The 16,399-nt window shown below is 42.4% G+C and overlaps 1 protein-coding gene across 1 annotated transcript in view; it reads left to right on the forward strand.

Annotated features, from left to right (window-relative positions):
* Positions 1–2,882: 2,882 nt before the first annotated feature.
* nnt (nicotinamide nucleotide transhydrogenase) overlaps positions 2,883–16,399 on the forward strand; it is a 34,942-nt gene continuing 21,425 nt past the window's right edge. Inside the window, exons 1-11 of the mRNA XM_086152645.1 lie at positions 2,883–3,012; positions 4,396–4,611; positions 6,650–6,879; positions 7,685–7,902; positions 8,340–8,427; positions 8,507–8,595; positions 9,006–9,193; positions 9,481–9,614; positions 9,717–9,908; positions 10,398–10,551; positions 11,096–11,257. Coding sequence (XP_086008771.1) covers positions 4,458–4,611; positions 6,650–6,879; positions 7,685–7,902; positions 8,340–8,427; positions 8,507–8,595; positions 9,006–9,193; positions 9,481–9,614; positions 9,717–9,908; positions 10,398–10,551; positions 11,096–11,257 — 1,609 coding nt within the window. The 5' untranslated portion in view covers positions 2,883–3,012; positions 4,396–4,457. The remainder of the gene's footprint in view (positions 3,013–4,395; positions 4,612–6,649; positions 6,880–7,684; positions 7,903–8,339; positions 8,428–8,506; positions 8,596–9,005; positions 9,194–9,480; positions 9,615–9,716; positions 9,909–10,397; positions 10,552–11,095; positions 11,258–16,399) is intronic.

Genomic DNA, 16,399 nt, shown 5'->3' on the forward strand with positions numbered 1-16,399 from the left:
ACGGCAGTGGAGATGTTAACCCTTCACTCCAGCTGTGGGAAACTGACCAGGGACTTTGTTCTCTCTCCTCTTTCTCTCTCTCTCTGTCTCTCTCTCTCACACACTCACATACACACTTCTGGTTTATATTATACCCTAGGATTGTTAACAAGAAACTCTTGGAATTTTCTCGAGGATCAAAGCGTTGTCTTGCAGAAGGGCCCCCCTCTCCCTTTCTCTTGTAGACACAATACACACACACGCACTATTCTCTCTCAGTGTCAACCCAAAAATGTAAAAACTCTCCTTGTTGGAAAAGATTAGTGGGACAGGTGGCGACCCAAGGGTGAATTCATGAGACATTCAGGGGCTGGAAGGTTGAACCTCCTAAAGTGGGTCAATTTTCACATTAACATCAGTCACCATTCCTCCAAGAGTTTCCCCAGCAGTTGTTTGGAATAAAGCAGCAAGGTTTGCCTCTTAACCTTTAGCTTTTCCTTTTCCACACCATTTGTTGGTGAAGTTGAAGCACCTAAAGAGGGGGTGGTGTTGGTGGGGGAACTGACAGGGATCATAAATAAAAGCCTCAAGTCACTCTGGTTCAGACTTGTGATTGTGCACACATGAGCAACTTGTCCAATCAATCACAACCCTCAAAATTGAACCAACTTCTAAAAATCAAACAAATCTTGTTTCCAAACCTCATAGCTCACAGTTGTGCTTATCGGGAGCTCTCGAATGCATCAACTAGATCAACGCCTGCGATATGCAGTGATTTACTCTCACAGTTAGAGTGATGAGCGAAATACAGATCCAAGTCTCAACGCTGGCGATTGAAAAAAAATCTCTGAAGCCGACTCTGAAGCCAAAGCTTAAAGTACTGCAGCTGCTGCTCGAAGTTTAATGAGGTGAACCCGTCAGTGAAAGGTCTTAAGTTTAGTTAGTGTAGAGATTACATCCATAGACACAGAAAAACACCAGTCAAGCATTTTTCATAAACAACCATCAAAAGTTCCACAAATACAAATAAGTAAAAGTGAAATAATTCAGTAGATGAATTCAAATTCCTATAAATTGCACAACAAACTGAATGTAGATAATAGATCAAATGTACAAATACAGGCTCCACGGTTATTGTTGATACATTTAATAACATTTTAATTCAAACTTGCAGCAATGGGACTTCACCAATAGTCAAGACCTGCCACATCAAGCCCTCTCTTATCAGTAACAACACTGGATAGCACTCGTGACTATCAAATAGTTTTATATTTTGACCAGAATGCAACCACTTATTTAAATAGATTGCTCTCAGAATATTTTCAAAAAACACTAAATGTACACAAAAGCAGCCCAATTTTCCTCCTGCCCAATTTTTTTTTTTCCATGCCTAACTTAATCAAAAGAAGCCCATTTGGGTGGAAACTGGACAATTCTGGCAACACTGCCTGCTACACGCGTGTGTGTTTGGATAAGGAGCTGACAAGGATGAGATGATCTGCGATTTGGAGATTACTGAAGTACATAATATATTTCATTCGCTATCCTGATGCTTATCCTGAAGCTGCCGCTAGATGAGAAACAGGGTTAACCTGTCAATCACAGGGCCACAAACAGAGACATCCAATCATCCACCCTCTTATTCACATCTACAGACAATGGAGTCTTCAGTTAACCTGCTACAGGAGGGCAGATGGAGAACCTGGGGAAAACCCACCTACAGAGAGAATGCTGGATTGGAACCTGAAACCTTCATGCAGTGAGCAAGTGTGAGAACCACTGCACCACCAGACCTGCCTGATTACAATTTTTTCAATGTAAAATTAAATAGTTTGAAAGTAGCAATGACGCAGCTTGCAATGGTAATTAGCTGCTCTCATAGCAGTTATCTGCAAAGTCAGAAACATCCAACCTGTCATTCACTTGATGGCAAAGCTCAGAGTATCATGCCAAACTGACCCTTTCATCATCAATAACGAAAAAGAAATCGATGGAAAAAACATTTAATCGAAAGAAAAGGAACAACAACTTTGAATGTATGCCGAATGAAATCGGTAAAAATGAGAAACAGGCGATACATTCCACTCTCTGATCCTGGTAAACAGAACCAGATGACCGCTGTGTGACGGGAGGGAGTGTGCGCGCTACCCTGGGCTGCGTGCCTACGCCAACGTGTGTGCCGGTCGCAGCACAGTGGATACTTACTAAGGTCAAACTTAACACTTCTGTCTGTTTAGACAAATACTATGCATTGTTCACACCTATTTCAATACAAAGCTGCATGAAAGTCTTTCAAACCCTCGTGAGATGGTGCAGATTCTCTTAAAAATATTCCAAACTGGAGAGAAAATGCTGAAAATCTATTGAAATGTGTTTCTCACACACATGTTTTTTCTAAGTATAAAAAAATTACATGATCTAAATTAGACATATTTTTTTCTATACGATCAGATACTAGAATTGTGCCACTGTGAGTTTGCGAGAGAGAAAGAAATATATATTGCTGGATGTAAAGAAAACGCTAAAACACTGCCACCTAATGGATACATAGTGGAACATCACTTTCATTCATTTTAAGACGCCATTTCTTCTGTACTCATATAAGCGATTTACCCACTTCTAGCCATTTTTTTTAAATACAAATATAAATGTTTTTTTCATTCTGCACAGAAAATGGAGTAATGCTAAACTCGCTCGCAGGTTTGGATCCGGAAAACATTTCGCCAATTAACTCGGCGACGCAAATCGGATTAATTTGTCATTAAATAACGATCATAAATACCCACGTCAGCGCAAGTTGATAAAGTCTACCCCAGGATCAAAACACAGATTTTAAAGACATTTGTGTGTGTATTTTTTGGGGGGGAGGGGGGATAAATCAAAATCCGTGGCAGCATGTCAGAAGTCATCGGATATCCTCAGATGCTTCGCTTATGATCCAATATTCGCCGGCCGGAGTCGCTCCGCCGGACACCTTCCGGGTCGAAGCACAGTTCGACAGTCCTGCATCCCAATCCTGCATTACCCACAAAGGTCAGTCGAGTTGTACACCCCCTCCTCGTTGATCAACCCTCTCCAGGCGTTTAGTTCGATGTGCATATATACTTGTTTGTCGTTTTCTTTCTTTCTAAATTTCGCATTAAAAAAAAAAATCCGACGGCGCGGATTCATATCAGATTGACTTCGGCTGCTGCTAGCGCGTTAGCTCAAGCTACCCGTTAGCTGCCCCCGACCAGACTCTCACTGACAAAAAACTAAACAAAATGAACAAACGTGTCAGAACAGATAATGTAATTATCTTGCAGGGGTACTGGGTAGTTGTGGACAAACAACTGCAATGACGAGGGCTTTAAAAATGTTTATCCTCCGACTGGCGGCGGAGGATCTGCGTTCATTGAATTACACGCCACAGATATTCCAAACCCAGCCTGAGATCTTCGCCGCTGCTGTCTCACACAGCTAAACTCAATTAAAAAAATAAAATTAAAAATAAAACACATCAGAAACGAATCCATTGCGAGGGTTTAGAGTTTATGGTGACGTTTGGCTCCAGATTTATCTGTTTCCTAAAGAACCAAAGTCAATCGTCTCTGGGCTGCCTGCCATTGAAGCAACAAATCGTATTTAATTGTCAGTGATTTAAGGAAAAAGAAAATGAAAAACCCTACAAATCAAATCAGTCATTTTATATGATAATCTTATTTATATTCCCTGTACACTGGCACTTCAGAAGTCTTGCAGTGAAGGTCATTTCACTACCAAGGAGTTTTGCAGGGCACATGAAAAAACAAGCGTTTTACATTATACCTCCCCTGTCAGCTATTATAATTAATATGCAAAAAGGAAACAGATGTTGAAGTCTTTGAGATGCTGAGACTTTGTGAAAACTGGAAATTTCAAGTACAGACAGCAGCAGATCCACCATTTCTAGGTGCCAGAATCATCAAATATCCTTAAAAGAAGACAATTTGTTAATTTTCAAAAACTATCTAAAGGTTTCAGTGCTGGAGCCTTAATCTCTGCATTGGCTCTATTTTGCAATGAGACAAGATGTGGTGATGTTTTATTTGTAGTTCATTTTGGCTGCACCTCAGTGCAAACAGCGGTTAGTTATTTTCATTCAGTTCTGGTTTAAGCCCCATTAGGCCAGACTGATACATTGCCTCTCCCTAGACCAGAGTATTCACAGGCAGCTCTGTCTTGCTTCACTTTTGCATGAAGTTTAGGGGGTGGGGCGGGCAAGGGTGGGGCCGGTTGAAGCGCAAAAGACTAAAGACTTAACAGGTGGGGGGGCAGAAGTGGACTTTGATGGTTTTCCAAGTCTGAGATCTGACATGTCCTTAATACCTCTTCCTCCCCTGCTCCTTCCTCCAGCTGACCCTAAACTCTCTGCGCTTTCCCACCTCTCTTCCCCAGGAAGATCACCAATTTTTTTCCATTGATCTCCTGCTGTGTGTGTGTGTGTTAACGCGCGCACCATGGCAAACCTTCTACGTGCTGTTGCAAGCAGCTGCGTGGCCCCTGTGTTCAGCGGGTTTTCCTGCATTAACCTGCAGAATGGCCGCACCATCAGCACGCCGTGCATACGCTTCTTCAGGACCCATCAGGCCCTCAGTAGATGTGCCAGTCCAGGTACTAACACACACACTAGTTTTAATTTTATTTTCCTTTCAGCAGTTTTGGAAATTCTTAAAACAACAAACTCAGCAAAGTTGCCATGCACCATCAGATGTTTCGCCTGAGCTGAGGTCACATGACCAAAAACAATCACACCCATGTCTGTGTGAGTCACATATGCTGGAAACATGAGGGTCATTATGATAAAGTGTCCCAGATACTTGAAAAGTCCAGCACAGTATGTTGGCTCAAGCGTTAAACATTGGCTCAAATGTCAGCGTGTGTTCACATGGACAAGCTGCAAGGTACAAAACAAAACAAAAATATTGGTGGCGTTTTCTAAGCTGCCTTAAAGTAAAACATGTTTCTCAGCAAAGTCCAACTTTCTTTTGTAATGGCTGCTTTATGTTGAAGGAGAGCAGCTTATTGTTCCTGATTCTTGACTGATTTGCTCTGCCTCAGTGCACGATAGTGTTCCCTCTTTAAATGTGATGTGATGAGTCTGGATCTTGAATCTTTCTGAAGAGTGCTGAATCACCGGTTGTGTCAAGATAGTATTAAAGTCCATTCATTCAGAAAGTAGTGTAAGTGGCAACTGCAGTTTGACTTTCCTTGATATGTGTTGAACAACATCTGTGAAGGTCCATGTGTGTTGAGGTCCCTGGGTCTGGACAGGGGAGCAACTCCGGGAAAGGCAGAGGCCACTGTTCCCCACAGTAACAGCTGGCCGCTTCTCCTCTATTCTCAGGCGACGGGTGTTGTGTTACATAGGACTTATCGCCTACAGAACCCCAAAGTGGACTCAACAGGCTGCTGTGAAGACAATTAAATCTCTTTATTTGCTCCTTTAAAACAGGGGCCTATTATCCTGAAAAGCAAATTGCCAAAGAGCATGTCGGGATGGAGAGAATCAGCTGCTTTGTTGCAGAGTCAGATGTTCAACTGGTGAAACCTCCTGTGTGATAGTTGGCAAAAGTCAAAAAAGTGGGGGAAAAAAGATGAGCTTCCCTGGCCAGCTGAGAGGAAGGATGTGTCTCATGTGTTCTTTCCTTATAGACTGGAGGGCCAGGGAGAAATAACTGCTGTGGAATTTTTCCATGGGGGTTGGGGGATGGCGAGTCATAAACTGTCATCTCCTGGACGAACTATCAGCTTGTCTACAGAATGAACGTCTTTCCTCAGAACTGCGGACATATCAGAGTGCTTGCTACTTTCCCCTGGTGGAACTTATCTTTTGCTAATGTCCTTATTTTGCAAAAGTTCGTCCCCAGAGCTGCTGTGCTGCCACAAGACACTGTGCGTGCGTGCGTGCGTGTTTTATAGTAAACAGTTCACATATGCTTGAAACAGGCCATGGTTTCCAGTGAAGCTGTGGCATTTTTTTTTCCATCTGTGCCATTTTCAACTCTTATTTCTGAAAACCCAACTGTTATTTACACAGCATATATTCATATTGACCAACCAACTGTTTCTTCTCAAACCACAACTCTGCACACACAGAATCTGGGATGCTGTGCGCATAGAATGACCTGCATTAACTTTACGGGTAACCGAGGCGACAAAAATCAACTAAGACTACCTGTGTTGCCTTAAGAAGTACTGGTGGAGCAGAATTGAGAAACATAAACCCCAACAACGTGGCGGTATCAATCAAATATAACTTTGGAACAAAATGAGCTATAAACATGCCCAAAGTCCTAGGGGAATTATTGGAGTTGATCCCCTGCTTCTCCTCACAGTCCAAAACTAAAAATGGAGTCTATAAATCACCATAAAGTGAGAGTGAATTGCTGGATATCCTTTATGTGACCCATGTGATTGACAGGTGACCTGTCCAGTTTAAACAATGCCTTTTGCCCACTGACTGGTGCTATTGGCTCTTGAGACTGATCTGATGTGCTTGTTGAACTTTTTTTTTTGTGTGTTTTTTTTTAAGAAAACACTGGTTGAAAACTAACTGTCATTACATAAGACTAATGAGGTTTGAGGTTTCCATCAACTGTGCTACTCAGACGTCTGCCCTCAAATCTTCCCTTCTTCCTTGCCATCTCAGGGGTTCCGTACAAGCAGCTGACCATCGGCGTCCCCAAAGAGATCTTCCAGAACGAGCGGCGTGTGGCACTCTCCCCCACTGGCGTCCAAGCACTCATCAAGCAGGGCTTCAATGTGGTGGTGGAGTCCGGTGCTGGGGAGCATTCCAAATTCCCTGATGAACAGTATGCCCAGGCTGGAGCAACCATCAAGGATATCAAGGACGTCCTGTCGTCCGATGTGGTGGTGAAGGTAGGTGCGATCAGGATGCCGATGATTAAACAATACCAATAACCACTGTTGGGAGGGTGAAAACACCTCAGAAGAGGTGAAGGGCAGAGCTGCATTTGTCTTTTTGATCTTATCACCAGAGAGCAGCAGAGAGTCATGAAACCTTACTCAGGGTATATTGATACAAATGCATTTTATTTGTACACAAGCTTGTGTTGTTATTCAAAACGGACTGCATTTCCTTGGGTTTGAAATACCCCAACCGTGAAGGGTAACCCTAAGGGGTGCTGGTCAGGAACATACCATCTTGCCCAGTGACATATTTGCTATATTTTTTCATATAATTCAGTTTTTTTTTCAAGATTATCTCTTAAGTCAATGTTAAAAAGGCCGTTCCCCTCACTGATGGAGGGGGAAAAAATGGGAATTAGGAGATGAACGAAGAATATTTAGGGGCAGGACTTAGGCAGATGTTGGCTGGAAGAAAACAAAGAAACACAAAATTTGACAGAGGAGGAATAGTTAGACCTGGAGGAATGAATAGAGGAAGCACAAACCTTCCTCTGGGAGAGCGCAGGCAGAAGTTTCAGATCAGGGAGCAGAATTGGGAGGGCATGTGGTGATTTTAGTAGCGTCGGGAGGGAATGAAAACAAATCGGAAAAGAGAAAAAAAGAGATAGATGTGTTCTGAGGTTAAAGGTGCAGGTATTTGGCAGGAAACGGAGGGACATGAATTTAAAAAATGCCATTTTTGAAGGTTTTATGCCAGTCAGGCTCTTAAATATTTATTTTTACAGTTTCTATAACATTTTGTGTACCCCTCCAGGTCCGTGCTCCCATGTTCAACCCCACTCTGGGCGTCCACGAGGTGGACCTGATGAAGGAGGCGGCCACGCTGGTCAGCTTCATCTACCCGGCCCAGAACCCTGAGCTAATGGCCATGCTGTCCCAGAAGAGAGCCACCATCCTGGCTATGGACCAGGTGCCCCGTGTAACAATCGCCCAGGGCTATGACGCACTCAGCTCCATGGCCAACATCGCTGGGTGGGTGCATGGCACCACCACAAAGGGCTGGAGGGTTCTGGGATGATTTTTTTTTTTTTAAATCATTGTCATCCATGAAAATAAAACCATAAAACCGAGTCGGTCACAGCACCACTGAACTGGACGTTTTAGAAACTAAAATGTTGTAATTTTTGCTCCAAGTTTGGATTCTTGTAATTATTTTTTTCACATCTGTAATTGAATGGTTTGTAGTAATTTATTTATTTTAAGGATGCTAATTTTAGCTAGATGCTGAGATCAGTTCCAGATTTGACCGGTAAATGTCTATTTTTGGGGGGTAATTGATGATAAATTTCCATCTATTACTCCAATCACTACGAAAATCTTTATGCAACTTCAGACTTATTTGTCCTGAAGATCTAAAACTATATTCCTGCCACTTATAATGAAGTTCTGTCATCTCTCTGTCTCTGCAGCTACAAGGCTGTGGTGCTAGCAGCCAACAGCTTTGGACGCTTTTTCACTGGACAGATCACAGCGGCCGGGAAGGTGCCTCCCGCGAAGGTATGGAGATCAAATGCACACTGGGCTACAAAACTACCTCTGGGCGTCATGATGACCATCCCATTCTGTTTCCTCAAAGGTGCTGATCATTGGAGGTGGCGTGGCCGGACTGGCGGCGGCTGGCACTGCTCGGGCCATGGGAGCAATAGTCCGAGGGTTCGACACCAGGTCTGTTCCTTGTGTGTGTGTGTGTGTGTGTGTGTGTGTGTGTGTGTGTGTGTGTACTGCAAACACAGAAAATGTCATGTAACATCTAGGATTTTTATTTACCTACTAATTGAGATAAATCAGATGTGCTTTTCAAATTAAAGATTATCGATCAGAATCTCTCCTGAGGTAGTGACTTAGTGACTGAGGAGTGTCACACATCAGTGCTGGTGGCAGTGGCAGTCTTAAACAGTTGAGGTGCATTTCATATGCTTTCGTATTAGACATGTGAGCAGCAATTGTTGGCCTGCCCTCCCCCTCCCCCCCGCATGGACAGATAAAGTAACATGTACAGTTGAGTGAGTTGAAAGGATTCTCAGTGGATTATGATGGAAAATACTGTCTCTAACAGCACCGCTCTTCATCTGCAGGGCCGCAGCTTTGGAGCAGTTCAAGTCTCTGGGTGCTGAGCCGTTGGAGGTGGATGTGAAGGAGTCAGGCGAAGGCCAGGGAGGCTACGCTAAAGAGATGTCCAAGGAGTTCATTGAGGCCGAGATGAAGCTCTTTGCCAAACAGTGTTTGGATGTGGATATTATCATCAGCACCGCTCTCATCCCCGGTATGTAGTCACAAGCACACCCACCCTTGTTTCCCTGGACCGCAGCATCACTAATCTATGATTTGTCTTCTGGGCAGGAGGTCAAAGAATTTCGAAACTGAGCTCAGAATAGTCACAGAATATTGAACACATAAATAACTTTTATGGGAATGTACCAGAACAGATTTTACAATCAGTTTTTGTTCCCCTGCCTTTATTTGTTTTGGATTTTAGTAGTAAATCAGCTCTCCCATTTGTCAGGACCAATAGTTCCCCCATTTTATTTTCTTTCTCTCTTAACCTTGCAGGCAGGCGGGCGCCCATCCTGATCACCACGCCGATGGTGGAGAGCATGAAAGACGGCTCGGTGCTGGTGGACATGGCTGCTGAGGCTGGAGGAAACATCGAGACCACTGTGCCTGGGGAGCTGTCAGTGCATAAGGTGGCCAGGAACCAAGAACCAGACCATAAATGGTCCCATTAAGGGTTGCCCCTCTCAGGTTTTAATATCAAATCTTTTTAACGTTTCTTTTTCTTGTCCAAGGGGGTAACTCACATTGGATACACGGACCTTCCCAGCCGCCTGCCAACGCAGTCCAGCACCCTCTACTCTAACAACATCACCAAGTTGCTGCGGGCCGTCAGCCCCAACAAAGACAACTTCTTCCTGGATGTCAAGGAGCAGTTTGACTATGGCACCATGGACCACGTTGTCCGAGGATCTGTTGTCATGCAGGTACAATGCAAAAGGATCTCCTGAACTCTTGTCCTAATGCAGAGGGGGAAATGGGGGACCACACTGGAAGGGGATAGATGAAAATGCCATGTATTTCCCTCCTCTGACCACTAGATGTTACCCTCATTACAAGTTTCTTTCCTTCTGCTGCGTTTCGTTAATGTGGATGGTGTAACACACCTCCCCATCAGTAGTTTGGTTCTAAAAAAAATTGACAGCAATTTATCCTCATTACTGTGTCTCCTCATGGGAATGATAAGTATTTAAAAGAATCCCAACTTCTTTTCCTGAGAAATCCTGGGAATTACAACTGATTTCAAGCCCCCAGAATGGATCTTTCAGTGGATATAGGCGAGCTGGACTGAAATTGATACACACATACATACACACACACATACAGTACACACATCCTCGATAAAACACCACAAACAAATTCTACTCGATTGCCAATTATTTTTTCTCTTGCCCTGTCTCGTGTTTATTTCATAGGAGGGAAAGAACCTGTTCCCCCCTCCCCAGCCAAACAACATGCCCGTTGCTCTTCCACCCAAGCCCAAGTCTGTCAAAGAGCTAGAAGCGGAGAAGGCATCGCAGATCTCCCCCTTCAGGGCCACCCTCACCACCGCGGGTGTTTACACTGGAGGTTAGCTGCCATGCACCAGGGCCTCCACATACACACATTTTTTAGGAAATGTTCCTATATAAAGATGATTACCATGCTGAGTGTCTGTTGGAAGAGGAGTGGCGTCCATGGGCCTCAGACCGTACCACCTGGCTCAGGGATTGTTGAGAGTCACCTTATCCCGGTGTTTTGCCATTAGTCTCTCTTGAACTGTGTGAAAGTATAATCCTGTTCACCTTGTCACTGTTGATGATAATGAAAATAATAATAATAATAATAATAATAATAATAATATTAATGTTAATAATCTATACCTTATTAATCCCTTGTGGGGAAATACCCTCTCTGTATTTAACCCATCATTGATGAACCATGAGCAGTTGGCTGCCATGTATCAGCGCCAGGGGAGCAGTTAGGTGTTCAGTGTCTTGCTCAACAACAACAATCTAAACACAAACTTTCGGTGCCAAGGACATTTGCTCTACCTCCAGTGCCATGCCACCCCATAAACCGCATGATGTTTCGACATAATTCCCTGGTCACCATCTGCATTGCTTGTCGCTAGGCATCACCACCCTGCTGGGTCTTGGAATAGCGGCCCCCAATGCTGCCTTCACCCAGATGGTCACCACCTTCGGCCTGGCAGGCATTGTGGGATACCACACCGTGTGGGGCGTTACCCCTGCTCTACACTCACCACTCATGTCCGTCACCAACGCCATCTCAGGTGAGTGCATTCCATAAACACACACACATGACAATATTTACGGAACTTGCTTTATACACCTGATCTGAGGTTTTATGCTTTTTTTTTGTTTTCTTTTTTGTTTTTTAACTAGTTACCAACAATTTTGTCTGACATTATTGTTAAAAAAATCCTTTACAATGCAAGTGTCATTTTGAAAAAAAAAAGAAGTAAATATTGTTATGTGTTTCGATGTATCACAGTATGTTCTGTACGACAATACAATAGGTATGGCAGCATTTCTTCTTCAAAAATAAAAATCTGAAAGGTGGCATGTCTGTGTGCTTGCATGTGTGTGTGTCTATTCTGAGAGCTTTGATCCCTCTGGAGAGCCACGCCAGGGGCAGGAAGTAACACACCACTGGTGATCTTAGGAGGTCGGGTGGTCTCTCTTTTTTTTCTTGCCTTCACACAGACAGACTTCCCAGTTGGGACCGAAGCCACGCTTTCCTCTCTCTTTTAAAACTTTTATGAGTGACAAGTCTGTGTCAGCTTCACGTTCCCGTCTTTACTCAACCTCTTTGCTAACCTCCCTCCCCCAGTCCATTTTGCAGTTCTCATTTTAAATCTGGCTCATTGGAATGTCCTTGGTTTTACAAGTTTTATTTATTTTTTAACTTAATCTTTATTTTGTTTTTCTCAACATCAATTTGACAGGTGCATATACCACATATAAAGAGATGACATGAACATGTCATGGCATGAAATAGTAATGGGGTGGGGTGGGGGGATATTCACTCCACATAGGTAATCTTAAAGGATGTGATGCTTATGTCCAGTCCAAACTCTTTGAGTCCAACCTTAGTAAAGACATGATAGTTGGGTGCCCGTCATTTAGTAAAAATAGGCTTCTGAAATCAATTAATATGTAATTAGCTCCATCTGGTGAATGCCCCATACTTTTTGGATCCTTATATTCTATGTAGGGAGATACGCTTTTGACCACCTGATATTTATGGCTTTTAATGCTGCTGTGAGCAATTTAGGAGGTATTTTTCATCCTTTCTGTCTACCAATAGGGGTTGCTCCTAATAATGCAGTTGTAGGGCTTTGTGGAATGTCCCATTTGAAGAAAATTAAATGAGTTTAGGGCAGGGGTTGGCACACTATGGCCTGTGGGCCACATCCGGCCTGTTCGTCTTTTTAATCCGGCCCGCCAGAGATTGGTACAGAATTCATACCCGATGTGAATAATTGAATGATTGGAGCAATGAATGTGGGAGCTCAAACAGGAGATCATTTCATTTGTGGAGCTACTTGATAACATTTGAGAATTTTCCTGAGCTGAATGACACAGATTAGCTTTGTGATTTAGCCTTTACTGTGGACATACACATGAATGAGCTGGACGTGAAGCTACAAGGGAAAAAAACAGTTTGTGCGTGAAATGCAAGCAAACGTCAGAGCCTTCAAAACTAAGCTGGTTTTACTTTCAAAGCAAATGTCAGACGAATCTGATATGTACTGTTAACAAATGTGTTTTTTTTTATTTTTTTTACATATATCGTATCCAGTCTGTCAAATTTTAAAAGTCCGTGCGCCCCCTGAGCCAAAAAGTTGCCTACCCCTGGTTTAGGGCAAAGCCCATGTGTGTGGTTGGCAATACCTTTACCACAATTCCTCCAGCAAGAACTACAATGTGTCGGCCCCTTCTCAGATATTATTTCTGGTGTTCTGAAAAACCTAATAATTACTTTTTGTTTGACTCCCCTCCAGGAGTTTGAATTTGTAGTCCGGTGTGCCTCAATGCATATCTCCTCCAAGGTGTTCATTGATATGTCAATGTTCATTTCTGCCTCCCATCTCTGTCTTATCTGTTTTTATCTGGAGTTATGTGTATTTGTAGATAAAAATACATTAGACAGCTTGCTGATTATTTTCTTTTCCCTATTGCTTATTTGTGTTATTAGGAACCTTTCTATGGAAGTAGGTCTTCTAAGTTTTTCCCACTCCGTGTGTGGGGTCAGGAAAGATATTAACTGTAAATATCTAAAAAAAAGTCTGTCTTCGGGAGATGAAATTCCTTTATCAGCTGTTCAGATGTTTTAAGATTGTACTCCTTGATCAGTTTATGCAAATAGTTTAGACTATATTCTGACAATTTTTTAAAACCAGTATCTTAAGTTGTAAGGGGCAAAGGTCTTCATCAGCCCAATAATTGTCAATGATGAGAGTAGTTTTCTTGGTTGATAGGCTGACTGTAGCTAATTCAAAATTTTTAACATTGTTTTTATCCAGGCTGCCATTTCTTTTACAGGGACGTCAAGAAAGGGTAATATTTCCACTGGCTCTTCTCTGCATCATGTCGACCAACTCTCTACCTTTTCCTGTCACAGTCCCGATATTCAAATTCCCGCTCTCAGTCCCAGACTCTTACCTTTTCTTTGCTCTCTCTGCTTCCGAACACGCCTTCCTCCTCTCCTTCCTTGACCCAAACCTAATATTCTCGGGTGATGAAATAACTTGCTTAATTTCTTGTTCCCCAATTTGCTTATCTAACTCCTTAGATGTTGAGTCTGTCAGCTCAGTTAGTTTTATGCTTTTTAAGTGCAAATTCTGCCTCAGCACTACATGTGTCTGCATTCCTGTACAATGATTTTTAAAACCCCGAAAACACCTCTACTATTTCGTTTGGTTTTGTGGCAATATTTACATGTGATTTTATTTTCTTTACTATGTTGGAGGGTTGTTGCTGTCTCAGTTTGAATGCTAACAGTCTGCTTGCCCTTTTTCCATATTCATAATATTTTTGGTAAGTAAAATTAAGCTTTCCTCAATTGTGGCCAATACTAGGCTGTTTAGTTTTTCTACAAGTTGTATGTTTGTCATTTGAAACCTTAATTGTTGCAGTTTGTCTGTGTTCTAACTCTTATTTTCCAAATCTCACTGTGTGGCCTCCCTCTCTCTTTTCCTTGCAGTTGTAAATGAAATGATGCAGCCTCTTATATATGCTTTAGCACAGTCCCACAGTACCAAGGGATTGGTTTCTCGTGAGGTATTGGTATCTAAATACTTTGTAAATTCCTCTATGATGAATGAAATTGAATGATGAATCCTTTATCATTAAGAATAGATGAATTAAGCCTTTAATTTTTTAGCGGTTGGTCTTTTTCCTATATCCCATTTCAATAATACAGGTGCATGATCAATAGTAGCGCTAGGCAGTATCTCAATGTCTGTTATCCTATATAAATCTACCTTTGGAGTAAAGAAGAGTATATTTATATCCAAGTATATGATGCATGCCTACTTGAATAAAATCGCTTGGAAATACACTTATTTAGAGTAGATTATTTTTGGTGCACAAATTATTTCCCTATTTTTATTTTTTTAAATGACTGGTATTTAATAATTGCGGTATTTACAGGTTCATTATTTATTTTTATTCCTCTGGCTTAGTTGTTTGCTCCCCCTCTTTATGCCCTCCACTTGCCCTCCGTCTCCCTTTCCCCTAGGTATTTTTCCCTTTATTTTTGGCACACTTCTGTTACCTTCTTTTTTTCTTTCTGAAGTCTGACTGACTGCAGTTTTGGAAAAACTGAGACCAGCAGAACTCCGTTGTTGTGGTGCCAGGCATCAATCACAAAAACACATACACACACACACACTAACTCATGTACACAATAAGTCACAGACGTGAGGGAATGTTATTGGAATTTGGGGGTTTGATGGAGGGACAGTTCTGTTCCCGGGAGATCATTGTTACAGTCGCCTCTGGCTGGTGTGTTGTCGTCTTGGATTCTTCAAGAAGACGCTGCCGCCACCAAATCCAGGCACAGTCCCGGCGTTCGCATCTGGCGTTCAATGCCAAGCCTTTTAATTTGGAAGTGATTAATGAGTCACTGTCATGCTGCTTTCAGCTTGGTGGCCAACATGTGTCACAAAGACATGCTCTCAGGTTGTAGGCCTACAGTATTTGTGTGTGTCGGGCCCTATTAGCTTATTTCCTGGCTCATCATTAAAGGTTTGACAAGCCGTGACTCCGATCTCCACCTCAAAAGACCCAGCCTTTTTTTCATTTTCATTGTTTAAACAAATCAAATCTGACAGTCAAAGGCCTACAAGGCCATCTGTTTGATGGGCTTTTATAATATTTTATTTGTTTATTTATTTTTTTATATCTTGTCATCAGGCTCGAACTTCTTCCCAATCAAAGTGTTCAGCCATAAAAAGAACCCGGAGAATCAGCAGTGTCCATCTTAAAAATGATATGAGGACCAGGTTGTTTTCCAAAGACCATTCATATTAATAAATCCTTGCGTAACATTGCTCTTGAAAATGAATTTTGTACGAGAAGGAGAAATGAATTCAGTAGATGTCCCGGCTCTTATGTTTTTCTTTCATCTATCTCTATAAGAAATAGGTGCGCATACGTTTAAATAATTGTTCTCATCTGAAGTGACACATTTTGTTGCTTGGCAGCCACTTGGCCCTGCTTGGATTTATTTTAAAAATATTGATAGGTTTTGAGTCAGGGCTAAAGCAGAGCCAGTCAGCTGATTGATATAGAAATAATGGGAATTAGAGACATTTGTAGAGCTAAAGCACACATCAGTTGGATTTGGAGAAAATGTTTTAGATTCAATGCCATCTTCTACCGCTCAACTAGGGTTGGGTTGGGAGCTCATAAGTCATGGCTATTGCCAGATTTTTAATCACTATTGCAGTCGCTGGTTGTCTGTTCTTGCGACAGTAACCAGTGAGAAAAGGGACAAAGAAGATGGTCAAGCTTTTTGACCTATGCCACAGATGGATCTCCAGGGCTCACAGCGGCACATAAACATTTTCGCCAAAATAATTAGGGAGTTAAGTAATGGTGGAGTTTTTCTCACAGCGAGGTTCATGGTTAATACTCCTGTCATGCAAAAGATGAGTGCTGTGCAACCTTTGCTTTCCCAGGTTGACAGGGTCGTTGTTCTCTTCATGGTGTTTTTTTTTGTGTTGCGCTTATGATACACATTGACGATACTGTGGTCACACCGGTTTCTGCTGTGAAAGCAAAGCTAAAAAGATCCCACAGGGGGAGAGTAGTTCCTGGAACAAAATTCAAGTTGGACAATTCTTGGAGCTGCTCTGTCCGAAAGCAGTTAGTGTCCCTCCAGTTTGTCCCTCCGCTTGCATCCT

The sequence above is a fragment of the Fistularia commersonii genome, chromosome 9, assembly GCF_037954325.1.
Source record: "Fistularia commersonii isolate RoL2024-O1a breed Wild chromosome 9, RoL_Fcom_v1.0, whole genome shotgun sequence".
Classification (NCBI taxonomy): Eukaryota; Metazoa; Chordata; class Actinopteri; order Syngnathiformes; family Fistulariidae; genus Fistularia; species Fistularia commersonii.